The 23,360-nt window shown below is 35.6% G+C and overlaps 1 protein-coding gene across 1 annotated transcript in view; it reads right to left on the reverse strand.

The window, feature by feature from the left end:
• Positions 1-23,360, reverse strand: part of LOC117789255 (Ig-like and fibronectin type-III domain-containing protein 2) — a 69,753-nt gene that overhangs the window by 15,559 nt on the left and 30,834 nt on the right. The window contains exons 2-9 of the mRNA XM_034628367.1: positions 5,932-6,023; positions 5,593-5,763; positions 5,387-5,524; positions 4,212-5,328; positions 3,040-3,253; positions 2,698-2,971; positions 1,494-1,766; positions 357-721 (exon numbers count right to left, since the gene is read on the reverse strand). Coding sequence (XP_034484258.1) covers positions 357-721; positions 1,494-1,766; positions 2,698-2,971; positions 3,040-3,253; positions 4,212-5,328; positions 5,387-5,524; positions 5,593-5,763; positions 5,932-6,007 — 2,628 coding nt within the window. The 5' untranslated portion in view covers positions 6,008-6,023. The remainder of the gene's footprint in view (positions 1-356; positions 722-1,493; positions 1,767-2,697; positions 2,972-3,039; positions 3,254-4,211; positions 5,329-5,386; positions 5,525-5,592; positions 5,764-5,931; positions 6,024-23,360) is intronic.

The following is a 23,360-nucleotide window of genomic DNA, read 5'->3' on the forward strand; positions in this document are numbered from 1 at the left end:
CTAAATGATAATGCAAACATAATTTGCATAGCATTTGTATATAACATTCGTAATGTTAAGAATCTGGGATAAAGCGACTTGTTAATAGAACTTTCAGGATCATTACACTATTCTGTAACATGCTTGGAATTCTTCAATCTAACAATGATCATTCGTATGCATATACATATAACTCAGAAATGTTTTGTGCCTGCGATAATGGGAACTGTTAACAGAGTCAAAACTATAATTTGATTTCTCGAGTAAAGACGTGAGCAGTAATTGCTTCAGTCCTTCTCTAATATTGAGTAATATAAGTAAATGATCACTTATCATAATTAACTTAAGCAGTATTAGTCGATTGAGAGTTTACTCACATTCTCCAGTTTGGCAACTGTTTCATACATAGTCATGTTATTGACTCGCCCATATTGAACAACAAAATCAATATCATCAGCATCGGCATCGGCATCATTATGGGGCGCACTTGTAGAGCCCGAAGACTGTTGCAGTTGTTTAGCTGTCAAAGTATCGGCTCCTGTCGCGACATCTCCAGCCACAACGCCAGCTGCAGCAGCCAGTTCATCGCCGGTTAACATGTCGGTGGGCAGAGCGGTGGTGGAGGTGGAAGTGGAGGCTGAGGGGTTCTCCGCATTGGGCGGAGTCCATGCCAGACTTATGCTTGTGCTCGTCACGGATGTTGCATGCACATCTCCTGGTGGTCCGGGTATGTTATTCGTGCCTGGGAAGCAGAGGAGTGTGGGAGTGAGCAGTTGATTTTATAATGCAAGTTTAATTGGCCAATATTGGTTTTGTCTACCATTTTGTGGGCTAAGCCAAGGCATTGACCAAATAATTTAGCACACAATCGTGTGCAACAGTGCGTATGCTCAACATGCACAGACACGCCATTAAACAAACAGAATTAGCCGCAAACACAAGCACACAATCACAAACATAAGAGTAGACCAGTGTTGCCAACTCATCAGTGCCTAAGAAAGCTACATACATTAACATTTAAAAATAGCTAGAAAAATTAGAAAAGGTTAGAAAATGCACAAGAAAGCCAGAGAAAAAACTATATAACGAGGCAACTCCTATATAGCATTTACATATATTCTAGATCAGTATCAGAGCAACTAGATCTCAGAGATTCCAAGACATAAAATAATCATTATCGTTACTTTTTCTTAAATGAATACTACTACATAATACAAATAATAGAAACAATTAAAAAAAAAATAAAGTAAACATTTTCTTTAATAGTATTATATATAATAATAAATAAGTGATCATTTCTAACAGTTTTTGAATATTGAATATATTTAGTACTACTGATGAGATAAACATTTTACTTGAGTTCTTGAAATGTTTTTTAGTTATAACTACTTTCAGTAATTTTGTCGAAGATATAATAAAACACTTGCTCTTTAAATATATAGCTATAATTCCCGCCATCTGCTTCTTTTTAGCAACACTGAGTACAACTGCCATGGTTTCCCTACGATTCTCACCTTCCTCGAAGCACTGCAAAATGTTTCCAGCGTATGATAAACAGTCTGGCACATTGCTCGCCAATGTAGATGAGGCTGACATGCCTCCGTTTCCGCTTCCATTTGATGTGAGCGTTCCGATTCCCGCCGATGTTGCAGTTGCCGCTGTCGATTTGGTGGTCAACGCAAGTGGCATGACGCCGCGGCAGAGTGGCATGCAAGCGTTAATAACGCCACGACGGCTGCAACAAGGACTGTGGTCTCGTCCTCCTGCCGCACAGCGAGCCAGAATAGCTGAGATTGAGCAGAGAACGGTTAATAAGAGACGTTGCCATGACACAGCAGCCTCTGGTCAAGTATAAATCCACCCCTCAGGCCCCAATTTAAGCTTTGAATTCATCAATTTAGTGTTTGACATGATTTGGATACTTAATTTTAGGACACTTCCTTGGCGCTTGAAAAATTAGTTTTGAGCAACCAATGACGGAAAGGATGACTCTGCATACTAATGCAATTTTCAGGAAATTACCACAGATTTTACATCTGCTTGGAGTAATTCTTTTAAACTCATGCAAGTCATCATCTAATAAACTTGACATGTTCATTATCAATAAAACTATTTATGTTAAGCTTGGGTTATTCGACTTTCTATTCGAACAATATAATAAGTATCTAGTTCATTATCAATAAAACTATTTATGTTAAGCTTGGGTGATTCAACTTTCTATTCTAACAATATAATAAGTATCTAGTTAATACTTCTATCATATAAAGCATGGATTGAAGCTCTTTAGTTACCCAATTAGTTGAATTTAAATTTATTTCAATTTCGATTGATAGTTATTGCATTAATTCTTCGGTCATCTAATCAGCATTTCTTGTTGTAGAACTGCTTCTTATTCAATTAAGTGATTGGCTTCGAGCCAATCGAACGTAAAAAAGAATGTCTATAATTTCAAGCAGTTTTATTCTTCTACCAAATATGTTTCAACTAAACATTTGTATTGATTTGCTATTCGTTTTTGGGTCTTCGAATTTGGTAATATGGTCAATTAAAAAGAGCATTTGAAATGAGCTCATTAAATTGAGAAAAATCATTGAGATGGCCCATTGTTCGTTGTTCGTTGTTCGTTGTCCAGCTTGTAAGCTTAATAAGGATGTTGGACTGACACTAATTAGTGTTGGCCATGTGTATGTCATGGAATTGGGCTAAGCTGTTACTCACGCATTTGTGCACGGCACGTCGGACCGAGATTTTCGATGTCGGACAGGCGTATGTTGTAGGAGCAAAGCGGAGCGCATTGTGGCAGAAGGCCTGAAGCTTGGCAACACGTCGACATGTTGTATTTGCCGAGGGGAGTTGGGTCCAGCTCAGCGGTCAGGGTGCGTGTAATGAGACGTGGAGATGGTTCGCTTTTGCCGTACGCATTAATTGATACCACATAGAACTCGTAGTAGATGTCCGCCTCCAGACCTTCAAGGATGAGTGGCGGCTGACGCTGCAAAGTTAATTAAATTAGCCGAACAACCTCGAGAAGTTCTAGCTTCTAGCTTCTCCTGCACTTGCCTTTTCCACTGACAGATAGTCATCGCCAACGCCGAGACGACGGAACTTGACGTGATACGTGGTCACCGTATCGGCCAGACGCTTTGGCTTATTCCAGTCCAGAATGACAAAGTTATCCGTTTTTGCGACCGTACGCAACTTAGATGGAGGATCAGCTAGCACACCATAGCCTTGGAATAGACAGCTGCTATACTCGGACATGAAACGTAGACATCTGTGAAATGATAAAGCAATTCAACTCTGTAAGCATTCTCAGATTTAATACAGCCATTTCAGATTTACTCTACTTCCAATGATAGCAAAAGGAGCTGTAAGAAATTACAATCGATACGATTCCAATCGAAACTTGTATAAAGTTTTCAGACTATTTTCATTGCAATGAAACTACATTTATTTTGATTTGCTAAAATTGTAATAGGCAAACAATTTAAACAAATAATTTTAATCAATTTTGGTTTGATTCCCTTTTCATGGCCTTTATTAATTAAGTCATAGTTTTTATTTGTTATCTCTCTCTCTTTATCAAATTTGTTAACTGACTTCAATCCCATATCGACAACGTGAGTAATTTAATTAACTATTTAGTAATAAATAATTGTGTTTATGGGAATAACAAGCATTTTACCTTTTATTTAAAATTTTAAATGCGATTTTTAATCTTCTGTTTCGTCAATATTAAATAATGGCTCTTGGATCCTCTGTCCACTATCTGATATATTGAGTTTTGAATGAATAAATGATAGCAACCAAATTAGAAACTGGTTTCAATCCATTATCTTAAGTTGATTGCAGATTAAATTTTTAGTATCATAAAATATGCAACCAACTGTGATTGCAATCAAATCTGTATAACAATGAATAGGGTATTCAGCGGTAATTTTGATTACCAATCACAATATAATTTTTGGTATCGGTATCACGTGAATTTTATTATACAAATAGTGCGAACGACGAATAAAGATCTCTAACGAAATTTCAAATGATGTTGAAGGTTGATTTAAAAGGTAATATGTTATATGTCAGTATTCAGCAAGTACTGATTTTTGATCCATCTCATGTAAGAGAGTCATTTACTAATTAAAATTACCTTCTGAGAAACCGCAAAGATTGCAAAACATATTGATTGAAATTTTTACAGCTCTGCAATATAATATAATCTAATGTATACCTACTTGAACAAACTAAAGTCCAGAGAGGTCAGCTTGCCAGCACAGAGAGGGAAACAAGCCGAGGGTATTCCACGAGCACGGCAACAGGGCGTATGATCAATGTTATTAGCCAAGCACGTGAATGTGATGTTCGACCAAGGGGCACACACCATTAGGTCAGGGAGCGTGGCCTGATCCGCCTTCTGTGGGTCACACATCTTGTCCATGCACATGCGGTGCGTCATTCCACTTGATTCACAACAACCTCGGATATCTGGCAACGAGGGCATCACCTGTTTGTCCGTGTTGCCCGCCTGAGCCTCGGCCACCGAAGCGCTGGTGTGAGTGAAGAAGCGAAGTCGCTCATTGGGCAGACTGGAACCGTATTCATTGACGGCCGTGAGAACTACAGCGTACATGGTCAGAGGGGAGAGTGTGTCGAGGAAGAAATACGTCTGATTGGCGGGAACATTGTAGAGCGTCGTTTGTTCCTCTTTTTGATCAGTTCCGTCCGACGATTTATGTTTGACCTCACCGCTCAGCTCGTCCTCGTCGAAGCTATGCAACGCTGTGAGGTTGACCATGTAGTGGGAAACCTGGTCGGCCAGCTTCTGTGGAGCTGCCCAGCTGATGTTGACCGTTGTCTCCCGCACCTCTTCTATTGAAAGAAGAATTGGCGTGCTGGGTATCAGCTGTACCCCCTTGAGGATGCACTGGAGTCCGCTGAGGGTGTGCTGCACACACGAGACGCGAGTCTTTAGCCTGTCGGTGAAGGGTGTGTACTCGCCGCGACACATGTCCTGGCACAGATCGGGAATTTGCTTTTCCACACAGCAGGGAACATGATTGCGACCATCAGCCATGCATTTTACAATGCTGGGAAAGTCCTTCTCACAGGCCTCTGGATCGAAATCTGTAGTTCCATCCAATATATTGTGGACATTGCAGAAGCCCATGCACTGGGAGGAGACATTCGAATGCTCACAACACTCGGTAAAATCATGGGTAAACACAGGCGGCGCTTGACTTGGACGCCAAAAGCTGCGATTATCCTGGGCATTAAGGGGCGGCGGTAAGAGGAAGACATCGCTAGACTCCGCCGTAGCAGTGTCTGTGTTATTTCCCTGCGATAGCTCCTTAACTGCATTTAAGAAACATGATTTTAAGACCACAAAAACATTAAAAATTCTATAGCTTACCTGTTAGTATGTGTATGCTGCGTAAAACCGGATCAGAGTTCAACTCACAGATATAGGCACCCGAATCACTTGCCTTGAGGCTCTTAATTAGCAGCACCCAAACTTCTCCTCCCGTTTCCAAATTGCGTCCTTTTGGGTCTATGCGAGATCGAATGTCTGTGCTTAACATTTCAGAAGTATTATTCGAAAAGTCAAATCCAACTTACTTTCATCATGCAAAACTCTCACACGATGATCCTTTGTGACCCGCACCGTTCCAGCCGTTAAGATCTCGTCCCCCTTCTTCCATATTACCGTATTGTTGGCCGCGTTCTCGGAGACAACGCATGTCAACAGCGCATCTTTGTTTTCGAATATTTGCGATGGTCCACCAGTTCCTAAACCAGGATATGGTACATGCAACAATCAAGATTAACTCTTAAAGTAAGACAGCTCTGTGCGCTGACCAGTTTAAATTGGTCTTTCAATATTCGATGTACGTTAGACATTTGAAAACACAGTTAATGGAACAAATTGAAATTCAAATAAGCGAAAGATTAACTTACCAATTGGCACACCTGAATTAACATTTGTTAATAATATACATATCGTAATGATTTGCAATACGAACACCTTGAGCATTATTCCGTGTATTTGCCTGTGAGTAAAATAAAGTACAAAAAAGAAAAATTAATTTAAGTAATTAACAAAATGATCTTATTTTTAATATAAAATAGTTCATATATTTACTACTCGCAATACAAAATTTCGTTCAAATATTTACATTTCTATCTGTATTCTTTTGGCGTAAAATTTTGTAATTTTCAATAAATATATTTCATATGAATATTTACCTACAATTATTAAAGTGCGAAATCTATAAAATAGTAATAAATAAAACACAGTTTGAACGTTATTGGATGTTATTGGCAAATTGTTTAAGAACATATAATATGTATTTAAAATATTGTAAATTTTGAATTTTCTTTTATCGATAAAAACCTTAATCATCACATTAGAGGTTGTTTTTATAAAGTACAAAATTAAATTAAATTATGCTTTAATCTAATTGCATTAATTTTATAATGTGAAAAGAAATATTCTGTAATTATATATCATCGTGTATTGTTATCATTAGACAAGATTGTAAATGTGCTGTTGAATTTTTCAAATTACTAGATATAGATTTTCATTTATTAAATATCCTAACGTTAAAAGGTTTACTTTTAAATGATTGACATGATCATAAATATAGTTTATAATTTTAACGGACAATAAATTAAAATAGTATGACTTTTAACATATTATTTAGTAGTAAAATTTTATAACACATTCGGGTGAACACATTTTTGTTCAAATCAAGTCACGGTGTTTGACATTATAAAATGTTATATACCCCATTCTCTGTTTTTGTCGTAGCTGTCGCAAGGAGATGTAAGTATATTTGTGAATTTAAAATATGTATTTGGTCGTTTTGGGATGTCAAAAATGTTGAAACTTAAATAATGGTAAATGCTTTCCTTTACCTATTGCACAATCAATATTTTTCAATCATTTTCATAGCCCGTGAGACACATTTTTATTTAGGGAGGGTGACTGCCCCTCTTTTGAGCTCACACACCTATACACACACACACACACACACACACACACATACACAGCCGGATGCACCCATGAACGCACTGGCTGCAGCTGGAATCAGCGCCACCTTGGACATGTGAGGTGGGTGACGGAAACAGAGACGGAGACGGGCACGGACACGGACACGGACGGACACGGAGAACGTTAAGGGGACTAGGACGGACACGAAGACTGGCAGCGTGTTGATGTCGACGGTGGCATTCAAAAAATAAAATATACGTGACCGTTGGCCACCCCCATCCCAACATGGGTTGACGCCATGTTCTGCTGCCTTTTTCGTTTACCTCCGTTTTTTTCTTCTTATATTTATTTGTGATAAATATTTTGTTTTTTTCTATCAAATGTTGAACATTGCAATAGTCGCTTGATGCTGACAAGTTGTACGAAGCCCGGTTCGCAGATATTGGCTCGAACAGCCAGTAAAGGCGTTATACCAATTGCAAATCGATGCGAGTGTGCAAATACTATACATCCGTACATCCGGTATTTTTCGAAAAACGTCAAGCATCAACAGGGCACGCATATTGCAAAGCCATCGAATTAAAGCCATTTCCATTTTACTGTTCGCATAAACGTTTTCCATCATTTTGATCATCTAATCATTTTGATTGCATCTAAAGCTCGTGAACCTCTCCAGCTTAACTTTTTTAAACATGTTTACAAAGAAAATATTGCAAATTTAACAGTAATTTATTTGTTTCTAGTCTATATATATAAATCTCTTTGTCCAACTGACTGACTAAATGACTGCGCATTGTATAGGCCAAGCCGATTGCCTTACAAGTTTGAAATTTTGGCTCATCACAGCTATGACAAATTCATCGTAATAGTACCAAATTAAAAATTTGAATTTGGTTGATATTAATTTTTTTTTCTTGCAAACTAACACTCCGACAATATTTATTCCAGTGTTCAAATATTTTTCCTATCGATAGTCAAGCAGACGTGAGCGTTCAAAACTTACTATAGTTTTCTGCCCATAACTGAACTCATTTTCGCGCCTTTTTTAATGTGCTTTGCATTGCGCTGTGAAAAATTATGTTTTCATAATTTTTTTAAAAAATTGTTGAACGTGTATTTAATAAAAAAAATATTTGTGTATTCTGTACATTTAACTTCTCATTTACAGCTTTGTGACTAACATATCCGAGAATTTCTTGGAATAGAACTTGTTATATTCGTCTATATTCGGCTTTAATCTTTATGTGTTTCTAAGTATGGTCCTTTGTGCATCGTCCAGTGCCAAAATGATCTGGTAATTTTACATTAGTTAGATGAAAAGGTCAAGGAACTTATAGAAAATAACGCCGAATAATTATTGTTAAATACCTTTTTTTTTCTTTTTTTTTTACTGTAAATAATTTAATATAAACTTTCTTATTGCTTTTAATTGACTTAACCAAACTTACAGAATATGTCTTTTTAACCAAAATTTACACACTGATTAAATTTGCATAAAATCGGATGACTATATCAGTCAGCTGTGAAAGTTTACTTTGTAATCTATTAATAATATCCAATTGGCTTTGAATACATTTGCAAAGTAACTATTTTATCAACTATTTAAATAAATAGTTATAAAAGTATTTAAAAGGCTATTTTATATAAATTTTCAGCAAATAATTAATCAATTAATTCGGAAATATAATGAAAATGAAATATTTTATATAAATTGTCAGCAAATAATTAATCAATTAATTCGGAAATATAATCAAAATGAAATCTGAACTCAATACACTTCATATTAATATAATTATTAAATGTTAATAGGATTATGTTCTTTTAAAAGAATCTTCTCAATTTGTGTGTTAAAAAAATTTAAATATATTCTTATTCTAGGCTTCTGCAAAAAGCAAGAATATCTTTAAATTTTTTTAACACACCAATTGGTTCAAAAGACATTCAATTGAACTTTTTTTTTGTGTTTTTACTTAAAAGTTTAGAATGACTCTTATTTGTGACATTTAAAATAAAAATCAATTATAACACTTATTTTAAATTTTTATTTAAAAAATCCATTTTTAAACTTTTAAATAAAAGTTGTTACTTAATTATTATTTTTTACTTTTCTAATAAAAATCAAAAATAAGTGTTATATCGTAAGTTTTAAATAAAAGTTAGGAAATAATCCCTGATTCCAACAGTGGTACTATTCATGAAATTACATTTTAGATACAGAAGTGTCGAGCTCTAATTTCTTACACCTATTTGCGGGTACACAAAGATAGGTTATATTCATTATTGGTATATTTGGTACAAAAAAATTAATTTAAAATATATTTAATGCCCTTTTGTTAAATTTAAATAACAGTTTAATATAATTTTATAATTTTTACAATTAACAGCAACCATTGCTCATTCTAGGGTCTCGACAACGGCTTTTTTGTGCATTTGGCTTGTAAAAAATTAGTAAAACAGTCCTGTATAATAGAGTCGGCCAATTTTTATGGAGTAAAAAAAATTTATTTTATTTCGAAAGATCAGATTCGAAAGATTTTGATTTTAGACCGAAGGTTTATTAAAAAAAAAATTAAACCACTCTCCTGTATAATTTTTTTAAGCGTCTTGTATGCTCAAGAAACGCTAGCTTTCGAAATAATTTTAGCTTATATAAAGTTCAAAATGAATACGAAGACTAATTTAATTACGAAGTTATGTTGCACATAGGAATGAGTGTTCTAAAATTATGCAAGCAATGCTTTCAAACAACAAAAATATTTTGGAGAGATTAAGGTTTTAAGGTATTTTTTGAAATTGAATGAAATGTATTTTAAATTAATTTATTAATTATATAAAACATACCTAAAATAACATTTATATAGCTCGGAAATTTTTCAAACAGTTGTTTCAAAATTAATTCTTTTAAAAATTTCTAAAAGGTTTGTGGCAGGGATTGTGGTGATATTATAAAACAATTCTTGACGCGATTTTTAAAAAAATGTTTTTAATTTTTGATTTTCCTAATTTACTCTTACTAATTTTTGGTTTTCTTAATTTTTGTTTTCCCAATTTTTTCTCCCCTCAATTTTTGTTTTCCTAATTCTTGTTTTCCTAATTATTTTTATCCTAATTTTTGTCTTCCTAATTTGTAATTCTTAATAACTGCAAGGGCGTACGCAGGTATGGGGCAGCTGCACCAAATTGTATAAATATTATAATTTATTTAAAATTCAAAAATATTTCGAGGACGGCAAAGTGCATCTTGCTATAAGCCATACTAAAACCACTGCAGTTTGAGTGATGTTTTGTGAATTTGATTTTAGTTGATTTAAAAACATGCCTTCACTTGGAAAACATTTTTCCAGTTAAATAATACTATTATAGAATGCAAATATGGGAAGTTTGTTATCCAGTAGGGAACTCCACCCCCTGCTCGATTCGATCGCGGTGATGTAGTTGAGCCCAGATGAACAAAACAGTTTTTCTTTACGAATGGCAGCTATATAATATAGTGGGCCGATTTGAGCAAAATTTGTTTAGGATGTATAAGATATAGGCAGACACTTGCCAGTATTGACATATCGCCACCAAGTTTTATTAATAGTCTCGGCTTTTTGCGAACTACGCCCCCCACAGTGGGCGTGGAAATATTTTAATATCTACTTGATCTAACTAAATTATATTAAGTCTACACTCCAAATGTACGATTAACTCTTACCATCTCTAAGATCTTTTAGTTCATACGAGCAGACGGACATAAGTATATCGACTCGGCTGTTTATGCTGACACAGGGTATTAAATTACATACTTAAAAAAATGCTTCTGCTCTCCACCCCCCTTAATTTTCATTCTGAGTTCGCGCTTGAATAACAGTATTGCTAATTTTAGTTTCCTAATTTTGTTTTCCTAATTTTTTCTTCCGAGTTTTCGTATTCTGAGTAATATTTTTCGACATTCGTATAGTGAATCGTTTTAAGAACTAACAAAAAAAACGCGGTTATATCGACTCAGCTCTTCATCCTGATCAAGAATCTTTTAGTTTATTAATGTAGAATTATAACACTACTCATGTATCATAACTATTTGGGTTATGGTATAGTTAAAGTTATAAGTTAAATTAGAACTAGCTTAAACAAGTTTATTTATTTGGTAGTTTACAAAGTTAAATAAAATTTTACATGCATTGGCATTAAGCTGAAGGGTGACCATTGGCGGCTATTGAGGTTGTCAACAGACTCGTATTTCCAGCGTTCAACTGTGCTTGAGAAATCCCTTATATACTCGTATATATACGAGAGACGTCTGTTAGAAAGGCATTTGTTTGTCCATGGCCTTTGGTAATAGCACTTGTAGGGTATCAAAGGTCGGTTGCATATTTACAAAGTGCAAACTGCTAATGACCAATTTCCAATGCCCAATCGCAAAGTCGTCGACTATGGTTGAAAGACAATAGCCGTGGAAAAGTTGTATCAATGGCAGGGACAGGGGCAGGGCCATGGGCGGGCTGCAAAGAGGTTGACTGCTCATAGTCGAAGATATTTTATGCGCGTTAAACGCATTTTCAATTGAATTTACAAAGTGCGAGCGATGCAACGAATACGTCTCCCCAGATACGAGATACCCAGATACCGCCATGCTCGGATGCCACCATAAAGACCATTCATAAATTCTTCAAGCGCAAGCGTTGCCACAACCATTCCACTCCGACTTCGACAACGAAGTCTCATCGCCTCATGCCGCACAATGGAAATAGCGACACGGTGAATTTCGCTGCCGTGTGACTCTCTCAATTGCAAGGGTGACAAATTTGATTAAATTATAGCGCTATTGCAAAGCGTTTTATCTTTCGCTGGCACTGGAGCTGGAAGTGGAACTGGCGCAGTTGCACTCTGCCAGCGTATGCCACGTACGAAGGACCCAACTCAATTAATTGTTTTTGCTTTGTTGTTGCCATACTCTCACACTCACTTACAGATACAGATACGCAGACACGCAGACACGCACAACAACCAACCCATCACTCACATTTACGTGCCTTACTTGGTTGCCATCCATTTGCCTTTAGCGTCCCGCGACCGCGTTAAAGCAGTCAACGTTCTGCTTGTTGACGTTGTAAGTATATTGTATAACGTGGCGTATGAGTAATATGATATGCATGCTTCGATTCCGTCCGCCCCGATACCCGCTCTTAACGCGCTCTGCTCGCTGAAGATGATTTGGTAATCAGTTTTGATTTTATTAGCATTTGGGGCACGGCAGGCAAAGTAACGTTTCTCGTGGATGCCAAAAAGAGCGGTAAATATCCCGAATCTTTTTTACGACTTGCGACATGTGCGTGGTTTCGTTCCGGGTGAATCCCCCGTTGTACAGTGCTGAGGTATTATAAAATCTTAATAATTGTTAACAATGTTAGTTACAAGTATACGAGTTGGATTAACTAGACTTTGCAATTAATTCTATTGTTAAGAACCAAATCAAATTATGACCAAATGACAAACTGTCTAACATAACTCAGCATTTCAGTAGGGCGTACCTTTTTGTATACCAAGTGCCCATTAAAAATGGGCAAAAAAGGGTACAAATATTGTGTTTGGCAGAGTGTATGTAACAGGCAAAAGGAGGCGTGGCAGCCCACATAGAGTATATATATTCTTGCTCAGGATCAACAGCCGAGTCGATCTAGCCCTGTTTGTCCGTCTGTCTGTCTATCCGTCTGTTTGAACGCGTCGATCTCAGAAACTATAAAAGCTAGAGACTTGGTTCTTGAATTCCGTACGTAGATCAAGTTTTATCATATAGCTGCCATAGGAACGATAGGTTGAAAGTGTTGTTTTAGTATAAAAAACTGCTTAGCTTCTTAAGATATTTTAACCAATCTGACACAATAACATTTGGACTGGTATTATACATCCTGACCAAATTTAGTTCATCGGACCACTATATCATATAGCTGCCATAAAGACGCCCAGTCGAAAATCAAGTTTTATTATGAAAAAGTTTTTTGTTTTTTTTTTATATATCTTTACCAAACGGATAGAATATGCTTTTAAGATGGTGGCATACATCCTGGCCATGGCTCAGATCTGTTTCCTATATAATATAGATGCCATAGGAAAAATCAGTCGAAAATCAACATTTAGTAAAGAGTACCTGGTCACAGGGTATCCTACTGTGGAGCGTGCTCGACTGTAGCCGCAGGTAGGCAAGCGAAGCGAGCAGGGGGTGGAGCCCCCTTGTTACACATGCAGAGAGTATTATACACCCAGCGACACTTGCGACTTTTCTGGCTGGAGCTTTCCCCAAATGCTATTTGATTCCCAAATGCGGGGCGGAAGGGGGCGTATCAAAAATTTAAAACAAACTTCACCTGCTCCAACGCATTTGTAGTTTGTGGGTCAAAGTTTGATATCACTGCGGACGGCAGTTCGCGCTAGTGGCGAAAACAGCATGAAGGGTGCGAAAGGCGATTAGCAATGCATACAGCTAACAATGAAAATTTGCTACGACTGTCCGATCAGAATGAGTTATATACCGATCGAAAGGCTTAGTCCTAACTTACAAAATGGCATACATACACGAAAATTTGCATTCGGCACTGCGCAAAAATAAATTTGTTTGTTCATGGTAGCTCAACCTTTTTCGCGCACAATGCAGAATGCCAATTTTCGTCTTTATTTTGTGTTCATTTATATTTTTATTTAAAATTTTTATATTAAACTTTATTTTGTTCGTCACAAAATTGGATATCAGAAATTTTGGGGCTGAAATATGCTTTCGTCACTAGACTTTTACCTCGTGTTGAGGATTTTTTTGTGTGATTTGTTAATATCTTAAGAATTCTATTGACTATAGCAAATTGAATTTTATAGAGATATCAGATGTCAATTTTCATAAGTCGCCAAAATGTGAACGAAAAAACCGTATTTTACCTGTAAAATTTTACCTGAGTACTTTAGGAAAAAAGTTTAAAGGTTCGCCTAAAAGGACCCATAAACGATATAAAGAACATACCTGTAGCTTCTATGGCTTGGAGACAGTTGAGATATCAATTTTAGCGGGATTTAGAGTTTTGCCGCTAAGCTAGCGTTTTTTTTTTTAAATCGTAAAACAAACATTTCTATATTTTCGAAAAGGAATAAGTCTCCATCATTAAATATGTTATAAGCTCATTTAGCGCTTTGATGAAAACAGCAAAACAAACAAACGGACTTTTCATTTCATTTTGAAAAGTCCACTAAGAATTTTCAATTTGATAATCTTTTGAACTAGTTTGTAGGACTTTGATCGAGGTATCAATCGACGCGTATTTTTGATAAGAATCTTAAAAAATGAAATATTTTACTGAAAGGCCCCAACAGCCCCATTAGATGCAATCATTTAAATTTTGCCCTCCCACTTACACCCCCTTATCACATTTCTTAGGTTATAAAAAGTTTAAGTATGTCATTTTGTAAGTTAGGATTAAACCTTGCGATCGGTATATAACTCGATCTGATCGGACAGTCGTAGCAAATTTTCATTTTTAGCTGTATATATTGCTACACTGAAAAAAAAGAAGAACTTCTTAAATCAAGAACTTAAATATATAAGATTATCTTAATAATATAATCTTATTTTAAGACCAAATTACTAAAGCTAAGATTATTAATCTAAGAAATCTTTATATAAGAATAAAAATATTAAATTGCTAGCAGAGTATAAGTAGGTACTACTTCGTATCGAACAAATGGTGGCCCCGTGGCGCTCTGGTTAGAGAAACCGCTTCAGTTGTGATGCAGTAGGCGGCGGTTTGAATCCCACTCGTAACAAATTAAAATAACATTCACAAAATTACTAAAACAGAACAAAATGCAAATAAATCAAAATTTTAAAGTAAAAAAAAAATTATAAATGTGAAAAATTATTTTTTTTTATTTTTTTTTTTTTTTTATTTTAATTTTAAGAACACTTAATCTTAAAATAAGAACTCAGTCTTATTTAAAATCATAATGTGTTCTCTTAATTTAAGAATTTTATGTTCTAGACGAATTTTTTTGACCAAAAATCTTAGTTCTGAGACCAAAATCTTGATTTTAGAACATTTTTTTGTCAGTGTAGTCGCCTTTCTGAGATACCTTAGCCAATCTAATTCCCAAGCAAACTTGGATAGAACCGGACTATATAATATATTTGTCAAAGAAACGATAAGTTGCAAATTAAAAACAGGCTTTGGCAGGGTTATTAAATCTTTGGCAATTCAAAGATAACCTTTCTTCTTTTATTTATTTTGAGTTAATTACGAAAATGTGAACAAATTAGAAGCTTAAAATGATTCATAATAGAGCGCAAAGGAAAATGTAAATGACTTGGCCATTATGGAAACCGGAGATAACATAAAAACCGAATATATCATAAAGAGACGGTACAGGCTATTGTGATGGTAATTTAGAAGACACGACATTGCTTCATATTTTCGCATTATCTATGTAGCCTGGTCGACAACGAAAGACAAACCTAACGGAAGACAGACAAATGACAGTTGGGAAAGGTGTGCATCGTCAGTTTGGAGCTGGAGATGGAACTGGAACTGGAGTTAAAGCAACAGCAGCAGGCAATTGACTAAAAGATATCCTTTTTGATAAATGAAATACACCACAAAACATTTTAAAAGCCAACCGACAACACTTTCCACTTTGCTGCTAATTTAAAGTTAACACCAAAAACTCCTGGCCACAAGAAAATGGCAGGTTGCTGAAGTCGAGGGACCGGCAAGGATGGCTAGTCACGGTTCCTCCTCCCTCCTCTGCTTCTCTTTGGGTGTATGGGAAGCAGCAGGAACAGCTCGACAGTCGCTTGACAACGGTGCAACCATCGCCGTGTGTCCGTCCATTCCTACAGTTGTCCTTTGGGTTTGTCTGTGTGTTTTGCTGAAGCTATTTTATGGTTGCCATTGCCTGTTCATGTTGTCATGTTTTTCGTTTTTGTTTCGTTGATTTTTTCCTTTTTTCACTTTTTCTTTTTTTGAGTTTTTTTTTGTGTTTGGCTTGAGAGAGGTAATTTTTCTTAATTACCTCAAAATGTTTACCTTGTTGCTTGTGTTTGGGCTATGGCTTTGGCTCTTTGCAAGCCTAGATAAGGAGCGGCGCGTCAGGTCGGTAGCTAGGAGTCTCCTTAGATTGTCCTCTTGTGTAAAGGTGTAAAATATTTTTCGACATCGTACTAAAACAGAAACAGGAAAACAAAAACAACTCTTTTCTTTTTGCAAATGTTATTGTTTGTGTTCTTAAGCAGCTTTCCTGTGAACCCATAGGATTCTGTTTCACACACACACACACACACACACACACACACACACACACACACATGAAAGGGCTTCTAGAAGGAAAGTAAAAGTGTTGCCTACTTTTAGGCGGTGACAACAAACGTATGGGAGTGGGTGTGTGTTCCTAAACACAACTAAGTACCTGACGACACACTGGCAACACCATAGCACTTTTTTGCAGCTTAGTGCAAGGTAACCAACAGTGTTAAAACTATTTCGAAACACGTACATAGTAAGCATATACTCGACCTGAACTTGGATGTGTAGTCTAAGGCCCTCTGCAAAGCTTTAAATGAAAGAAGGGAAGCAGGGAAGGGGAAAGCAGGCTTAGGCCATTGTTTTATTTATAACTTGAGCAAATATGATGATAAAAATTATCTGCACGCAGTGTGACAACTTTTGGTCAACACTAGAAACAAATTTGTGAAACTTTCTAGCACCGGCTCCCACTCTGGCTCCGACTCCGGCTCTGATAAGCAGTCCTCTTATCCTAAAAACCATAGTAGGAATGCATGGAAACATCAAGATCAAAGTTGCTTTTCAGAATCGGAATTTCTGCACACTCGTAGTTTAGTCTGCTGTTGTTATCTGTTTGTATAGTGGCTTATTAAAGAAGTTAAACAGAGTTTAAATACTTCAAGAGTTGTGATGAAATGACGTTTGCTAGCCGCAATACAAAAAACCTTAAAATAATTATCAGTTTGTTTTCAATTCAACTTTTCTTTGTTATCGTTCGTAAAGTTTTTTACTATAACTTTTTAAAATATATACAGGATGAAAAAGTCCTTAAAACCCAACTTAACGCTGTTTTTCATTAAACAATTTTTTAATAAAAATTTACTTTCCAGTATCGAAAAAATATTTAAAATGCAAAGAAAACACTTCAATTCTGATGAAAAAAAAGTAAACTTATTTCTAAAAATTTGAATTTATGCATACATTGTCACGTACTTAGACTATTTAAAATAAAACGGAAAAAGATGTTATAACTTAAAAACCTACAAAATTAACTAACATTAATACAAAATCTACTTTATAAAGTTTTATGCAAAATGGCTTGACCATTGCCGAGGTCTTTGCGATTTTCAATATCAACTAAGAACCAACTTTTACGTTATAGCATATTTTTGCTAAAATCTTTTAATCGGAAAAATCGATTGTTTTCATCTTTTTAATTAAATATAGCTTAACTGTATTTCTACTCAGATATAAGCAATTTTTATTTTTAATTGGACTTTTTTCTTGTTTTGGCACACTAAAAAAATGCCCATAAACCATAAAAGCAGGAGACACCATTCAATGATTAAGCGCAGGGTATCCCTCGATCGAGCACTCTCGACTAGGACGAGGTATTCCAGAAAAACACTCTTTCAAATGCACCCCTAATTATGTGGAGATGTGTGGAAAATCAAAAAGGGATTGAATATATTTTAAGCAATTTATCGAGTCAAGTTTCATTCAGATAGACTCACGAAAGACACCAACTGTAAAAAACCTTTCTATGCAGCTTCTCACTCTTAATAGACATGCTTTATGTAATTAAAGAGTTTGGGGCAACATAAGAACACCCTCAACACGAGAATAATAATAAAAAAATAAGCATAAATGCGAGTGATTTTGTATTAAATATTGGTACACTTATAAAATAAAACAAAAACAGAATTGTGCAAAAGAAATACACATATGTAGATAAATATATATATACATACATGCACGGAGCACGAAGTAGAAGCACCATAGCTCAGTATTTGCATATGGAAATGCAAAGGAGCCCAGTTCAGTTCGTTGAATGTGTCTAAGCAGGCGTGGGAGTATTTGTAAATCAGACATAATTGTATGTGTGTCTGCAAGTGAATACGAGTACTCACGAGTGCAGTGTGACTATGGACGTGGCTATAGCTGTGAGTTTGAGTTTGAGTGTGAGTGTGAGTGTGAGAGTTTGTTTATTTATTTTGCATGCGCATTTCGCTACGCAAAGCAGCAAAAACTTTTATGCACATTTCATAATTCGCTTCAAGCACAAATGCACAATAATGCTCGTACCAACAAAACAACAATAATAGCAACGGCAGAAACAACAACAAGAAAAAAATTGCAAACAAGGATGCACAAATCCGACAAACGATAAAATGTAGGGACAAGACACCAAACAACAGTGACAACAATGCCTCACAAATTTTCTAGAGACAGAGCGAAGGGGAAAGATGTCAACAGTAGAAATAATAACAACAATGGCATTGACTTTACATTTCCGCCGCTTTACTTGGTAACTTCCGCAGCTTCCATTGTTACCGCTGACAAGCGCATACCACTCGGTGTGGCAGCATTTTCGTTTTATATCCATATGTAGCACGCACTTGCTGCAACTGCAACACGAATAAAAAATATTGTAAGTGAAATCCTAAACAGTCTAAAGCATACGTCCCATTTGAAACTATGACGGCTTCCTTTAACATACATACACACACAGTGCGAAAAATTCATCAAATTTATAATTAAAACGCAACATTTAAAACTCGATTTATCACTAAGATTAAATTTATTAAAGTCGATTATTTTGATCTTTTCGATATCTTAAGTCTGAAATTTATGTATTTAAGTATTTTCACACTCGCTCAAAACAAACTTGATTTAAATACAATATAAACTTTATCCAATTTCTTAAATTCTGAAACTGTCTACACTAACTTCTTCAAATATTAAAATTATAATTGATACTGCTGACAAAAAACAAAATCGTATAATCTTGATGTGTAAGTATCAAATGTTCTTCAAATTAGTAAGTTATATGACCATAATGCAACATCTCACGCTGCTAATGTAATTGTGAAAGTAAAACTACCCTGTTTCATACACAGATCTGTTCTGGTTTTCACTTAATATATGGTTTTTATTTTTTGATATTATTAAATTATTTTCAGGTCATCTTATTAACTTGATTTATTTGATTTTGTAAAATTATATTTAGGTCATAACCCCATATCGGTAAGACTCTAACCTAAAACGTTTGTTGAATTTTCTTGACGTGTTCTAAATTCCGCTGGTATTTCTGAAAAGCAATAAAGTATTGAGTAGGGCGTAAATATTTAGGTACAGATTTAAAACATTAGTTTGAGTGGATTAAAATAATAACAATAATACTAATTTTTTACAGTTCGAGTTTGGACAAAACTGTGTATAATTAAACGAAAAAAAAACTAATTGGTGTTGTAAACAAGCACTGTTTTGCAGTCCAATACTGTAAGAACACCTGACTTCCGTGCGAAACTTAAAAATTATTGTTAATGCTTGAAAAAAAACTTGTATGTATTTTATATTAAAGAGAATGGTTTTTAAATTGTTATCCTATAGTCTATATATAGACTACAGTCAATTATATCAAAACAAACAATTGATTGGGTACCAACGCTATCACTACTGATTTGCTGAACAGAATGCCGCACAATATCGGAGCAGTTAAACTCGCATCTCGCGGGAAATTTAAGGGAAAATGGGGCCAACATATTTGAATTAAAATTCGTAAAATAAAACTAAAAATCGGAACAGGTCTGATGGGCTTAATTTCTCAGTGCCCGTCGAAGACCTTCGCAAATAAGACAAGCAAGAACTAATTGGAAATTAAAGGCAAGCGAATGCAAAAAAAATTGGAGTAGGAAAGATTTGATTTAAGATATAACCGATTTGAGCCCAAATTCCGAACTTATATAAAGAAATTTCATAGTCATTTTAAGTAAATCTGGAGTTTTACTTGATATCAGATTCTTTGCTCTTATATGAAGATTATTCGTACTTGATTAAAGAATTTTTCAGTAATTCGTACATACGTATGGATTTAAAATATGTACTTAGCTCGAGGTAATTCGAACTTAATTTTATAACTGATTTTTATACCCGTTACTTAAAAAATAAGTAAAAGGGTATATTGTGTTCATTGGAATGTATGTAACTTCTCCGACCCCATAAAGTATATATATTCTTGATCAGCATCAAAAGCAAAGTCGATATAGTCATGGGTGTCTCTCCGTCTGTCTGTCCGTCCGTCCGTCTGTCTGTCTGTATGAACAACAGGATCTCAGCGGCTATAAGAGATAGAGATACCAAACTTTCACTCAAAGACTTCTATATACCCCTTAAAGATCAAGTTTGTTCCAAATTTAAGCCACGACCCCCTCCGCCCTCGTATTTTTTGAAAAACCGTTTGTTCGTTTGTATGAACAAAGGGATCTCAGAGACTAAAAGAGATAGCGTAACCAAATTTGGCACACAGATTTCTATATATCTCACGCAGACCCGCAATTCGCGAAAAACCACCACACCCATAGTTTTAAAGATAATACGCTTGTTGTAGTAATTAACGTTATCTATTAGTCTTATCTATTATCCCACTGAATCGCATCAAGATCGGACAAGTAGAACGACGGTTATGTCGAATTAAGATTTTAAGAGTATTTTCTTTAAAGTACTTTTATATATATTGAAGTAAGTAACGGGTATGCTATGGTTGGAATCTCAACTATAGCCTTTCCGACTAGTTTCTCTCTGTGTACATGCACATTACACATACTTATGTTACATGCACTCATAATAACACACGAGAACGTATGTGTTAACTGTAGTTTGTACTAGGCAACAACTTAAAAGTCGGTAAGCTCTAAAATAGCAACAACTGACGTCTGTCGACAAGAAAACTCTGCAGTTGACGCGCTCTGACGAAGTTTAACGAGTCCTCGTACAAGTTGCAGTTACATTGCCGCAGATACCACAACCCGCTGCCGCTGAAGAGTTCTCCGCATGTGCGGTTAGAAATTAGATTTACTAGTCTCCCGACAACCCAGCAAAAGGCCATTCAAAGCCCTAAAAAGTGGCAACAACTTCACACAAGCCGAACAACTTTTAGAAAAAGTAAAACAAATGTTGTTAGCTGCTTTCTCCTTTCTCGTGGCGCCTCCTTCGTCCTTCATCCTTTCTCCTTCGTTATTCATCCTTACACTCTCGGCTTGTAGCTACCATATACCCTGTTGTACTATTAAATTTACTCATGGGACTGACTGAGGACTTTGTTGTTTGCAAAGAAGACATAAAGTGCAACTGTTTTGTTGTTCTTTCGGCAAATTGGCCAATGAAAGCAAAGATCTGCAGTTAAGGTAATCAATGGAGCTTCTAGCTTCACTTTCTAATATTTTTGCTCAACGACTTAATAACTGGCAAATGTTGACCATGTGTTTTGCCCTTGCAAAGACAGGTTGTCCAAGTTTTGGTCCAAAAAGTTACAAAACACTTGTAATACTTTTATTTGACGAGTACGAGTATGTCAGGGGTTTCAGACCTTAAACAAAGTTCAAAGTGCTTTAAATTTCTTTACACTCGGAACTTTTCAGAATATTTGCGAAACCGGATAATTGAAAACTAACGATCGTATTCTTCTTCCATTTCCACAAAAAGGTCCACCGTGTTCAAAACCTAAAATGTCCAACCAGAAACATATGTTAATTTTGTTACTCATATAAACAGTTACACTTGAATAAAATTATCATGATGAGCATATCTATTGCACAGTGTTACAAATGCGATTTTTCTTCATTGTAAAATAATTTTTACAAATGCAAACAAATGCAACCATCCTACCGATTATCTTCCGCGAATGGTTATTGTTCAAATTATTGAGTACAATTTCTATCTGCTCAACTGTTGTGCGTCGTCGCATTTTGGAAAATTTGTTTTCGTAAAGGAATCTACTCATAAAACTAATGCATAAATAGATAGATTTTCGATCAGCTGCAAAGTCTTTGGTTGAAATAAACTGTGTAATTATTTTTGGTGAATTGGTTGGTTTTAAATTATTTCAATTTAAATTTAAATCTGTCCGTCTGTCGGTCTGTATGAACAAAAGGATCTCAGAGACTATAAGAGCTAGAGTAACCAAATTTGGCACACAGATTTCACACCCACAGTTCTTAAGATAATACTTTTTTGTGGTTATTAACGTTTTTTTTTTTAATTTTATCTATTATTCCACTGAATAGCATCAAGATCGGACAAGTAGATCGGCAGTTATGGCGATTTAATGTTTTCCAAGTAATACAAGTAAATTCTTTAAAGTACGGGTATAACTATTTTAAATTTAGTTCTACCTTAATGATAAATCTCTAAATATTTAAAAGAGAATCGAAGAAAAACTATATTTTATTGATTATTATGAGCCAAATGAAATTGTGATTTCATGGTAATAACAAAGTGGGATAATGTGAGTGCCCTGGCAGTAAATATATTATTCCGACTGAGACTTCAACACGCAACTCGGCACCTCATTTTGCACTTTGGCATAAACTCAATTTCAACAAAATGTGCTGCCAATAGGCAGGACAAGGGATCCAGGCAGCGCTGAGACAAGTCAACCGCAACCAAGCCAAGCACACACCGTGAAGGTGTGCGATACGATACGATACGATGTGATGTGATGCGATGCGATGCGGCAGCCAGGTAAGGTGCTAATGAGCTGCAGTTCCAGGCGCACTCATAGAAGGAGCATCTTCATGAAGGTTGGCAACCATTTTACTGTTGCCAACTTGCTGCTTCTCTTTGAATGCGTGTATGTGTGTATGTGTGTGTATGAATATACTTGATGCTGATGTCGCTTGTTACTCCCTGCCAGCACTTAAAAGCTTTGTAACACACACACAAGCACACACACTCTCGCACAAGGGTGTACGCAGGTATGAACTAGTGGGGGCAGCTGCAGCCCCTAAAGCTTACAAAATTAATAAAATATTCTTAAAGATTATTGAAAATTCAATGAGTGAAAATTTAGATATTGTGCTTCTTCAATGCTACTTGGAAGCTAAAAGAAGCTCTCACAGCTAAGACAGATATATTTCAAAATTAAACTGATTATTCGGAATTGTGTGTGCAATTATACAAACAGTAAAACCAATTGATCAATGCAAGAATTGTAAAACATTAATGACTCAAAAACAAGTCTGAAAGTTTATGGTCGAGATCCCGACACTAGGACACCCGTTACCTATTTCAATATATATAAAAGTACTTTGAAGAAATAACTATCTAATAATAATAAAAAGTTCGGCAAAATCATATTTTGTATTGAAATAGAC

Source organism: Drosophila innubila, assembly GCF_004354385.1.
Source record: "Drosophila innubila isolate TH190305 chromosome 3L unlocalized genomic scaffold, UK_Dinn_1.0 0_D_3L, whole genome shotgun sequence".
Lineage (NCBI taxonomy): Eukaryota > Metazoa > Arthropoda > Insecta > Diptera > Drosophilidae > Drosophila > Drosophila innubila.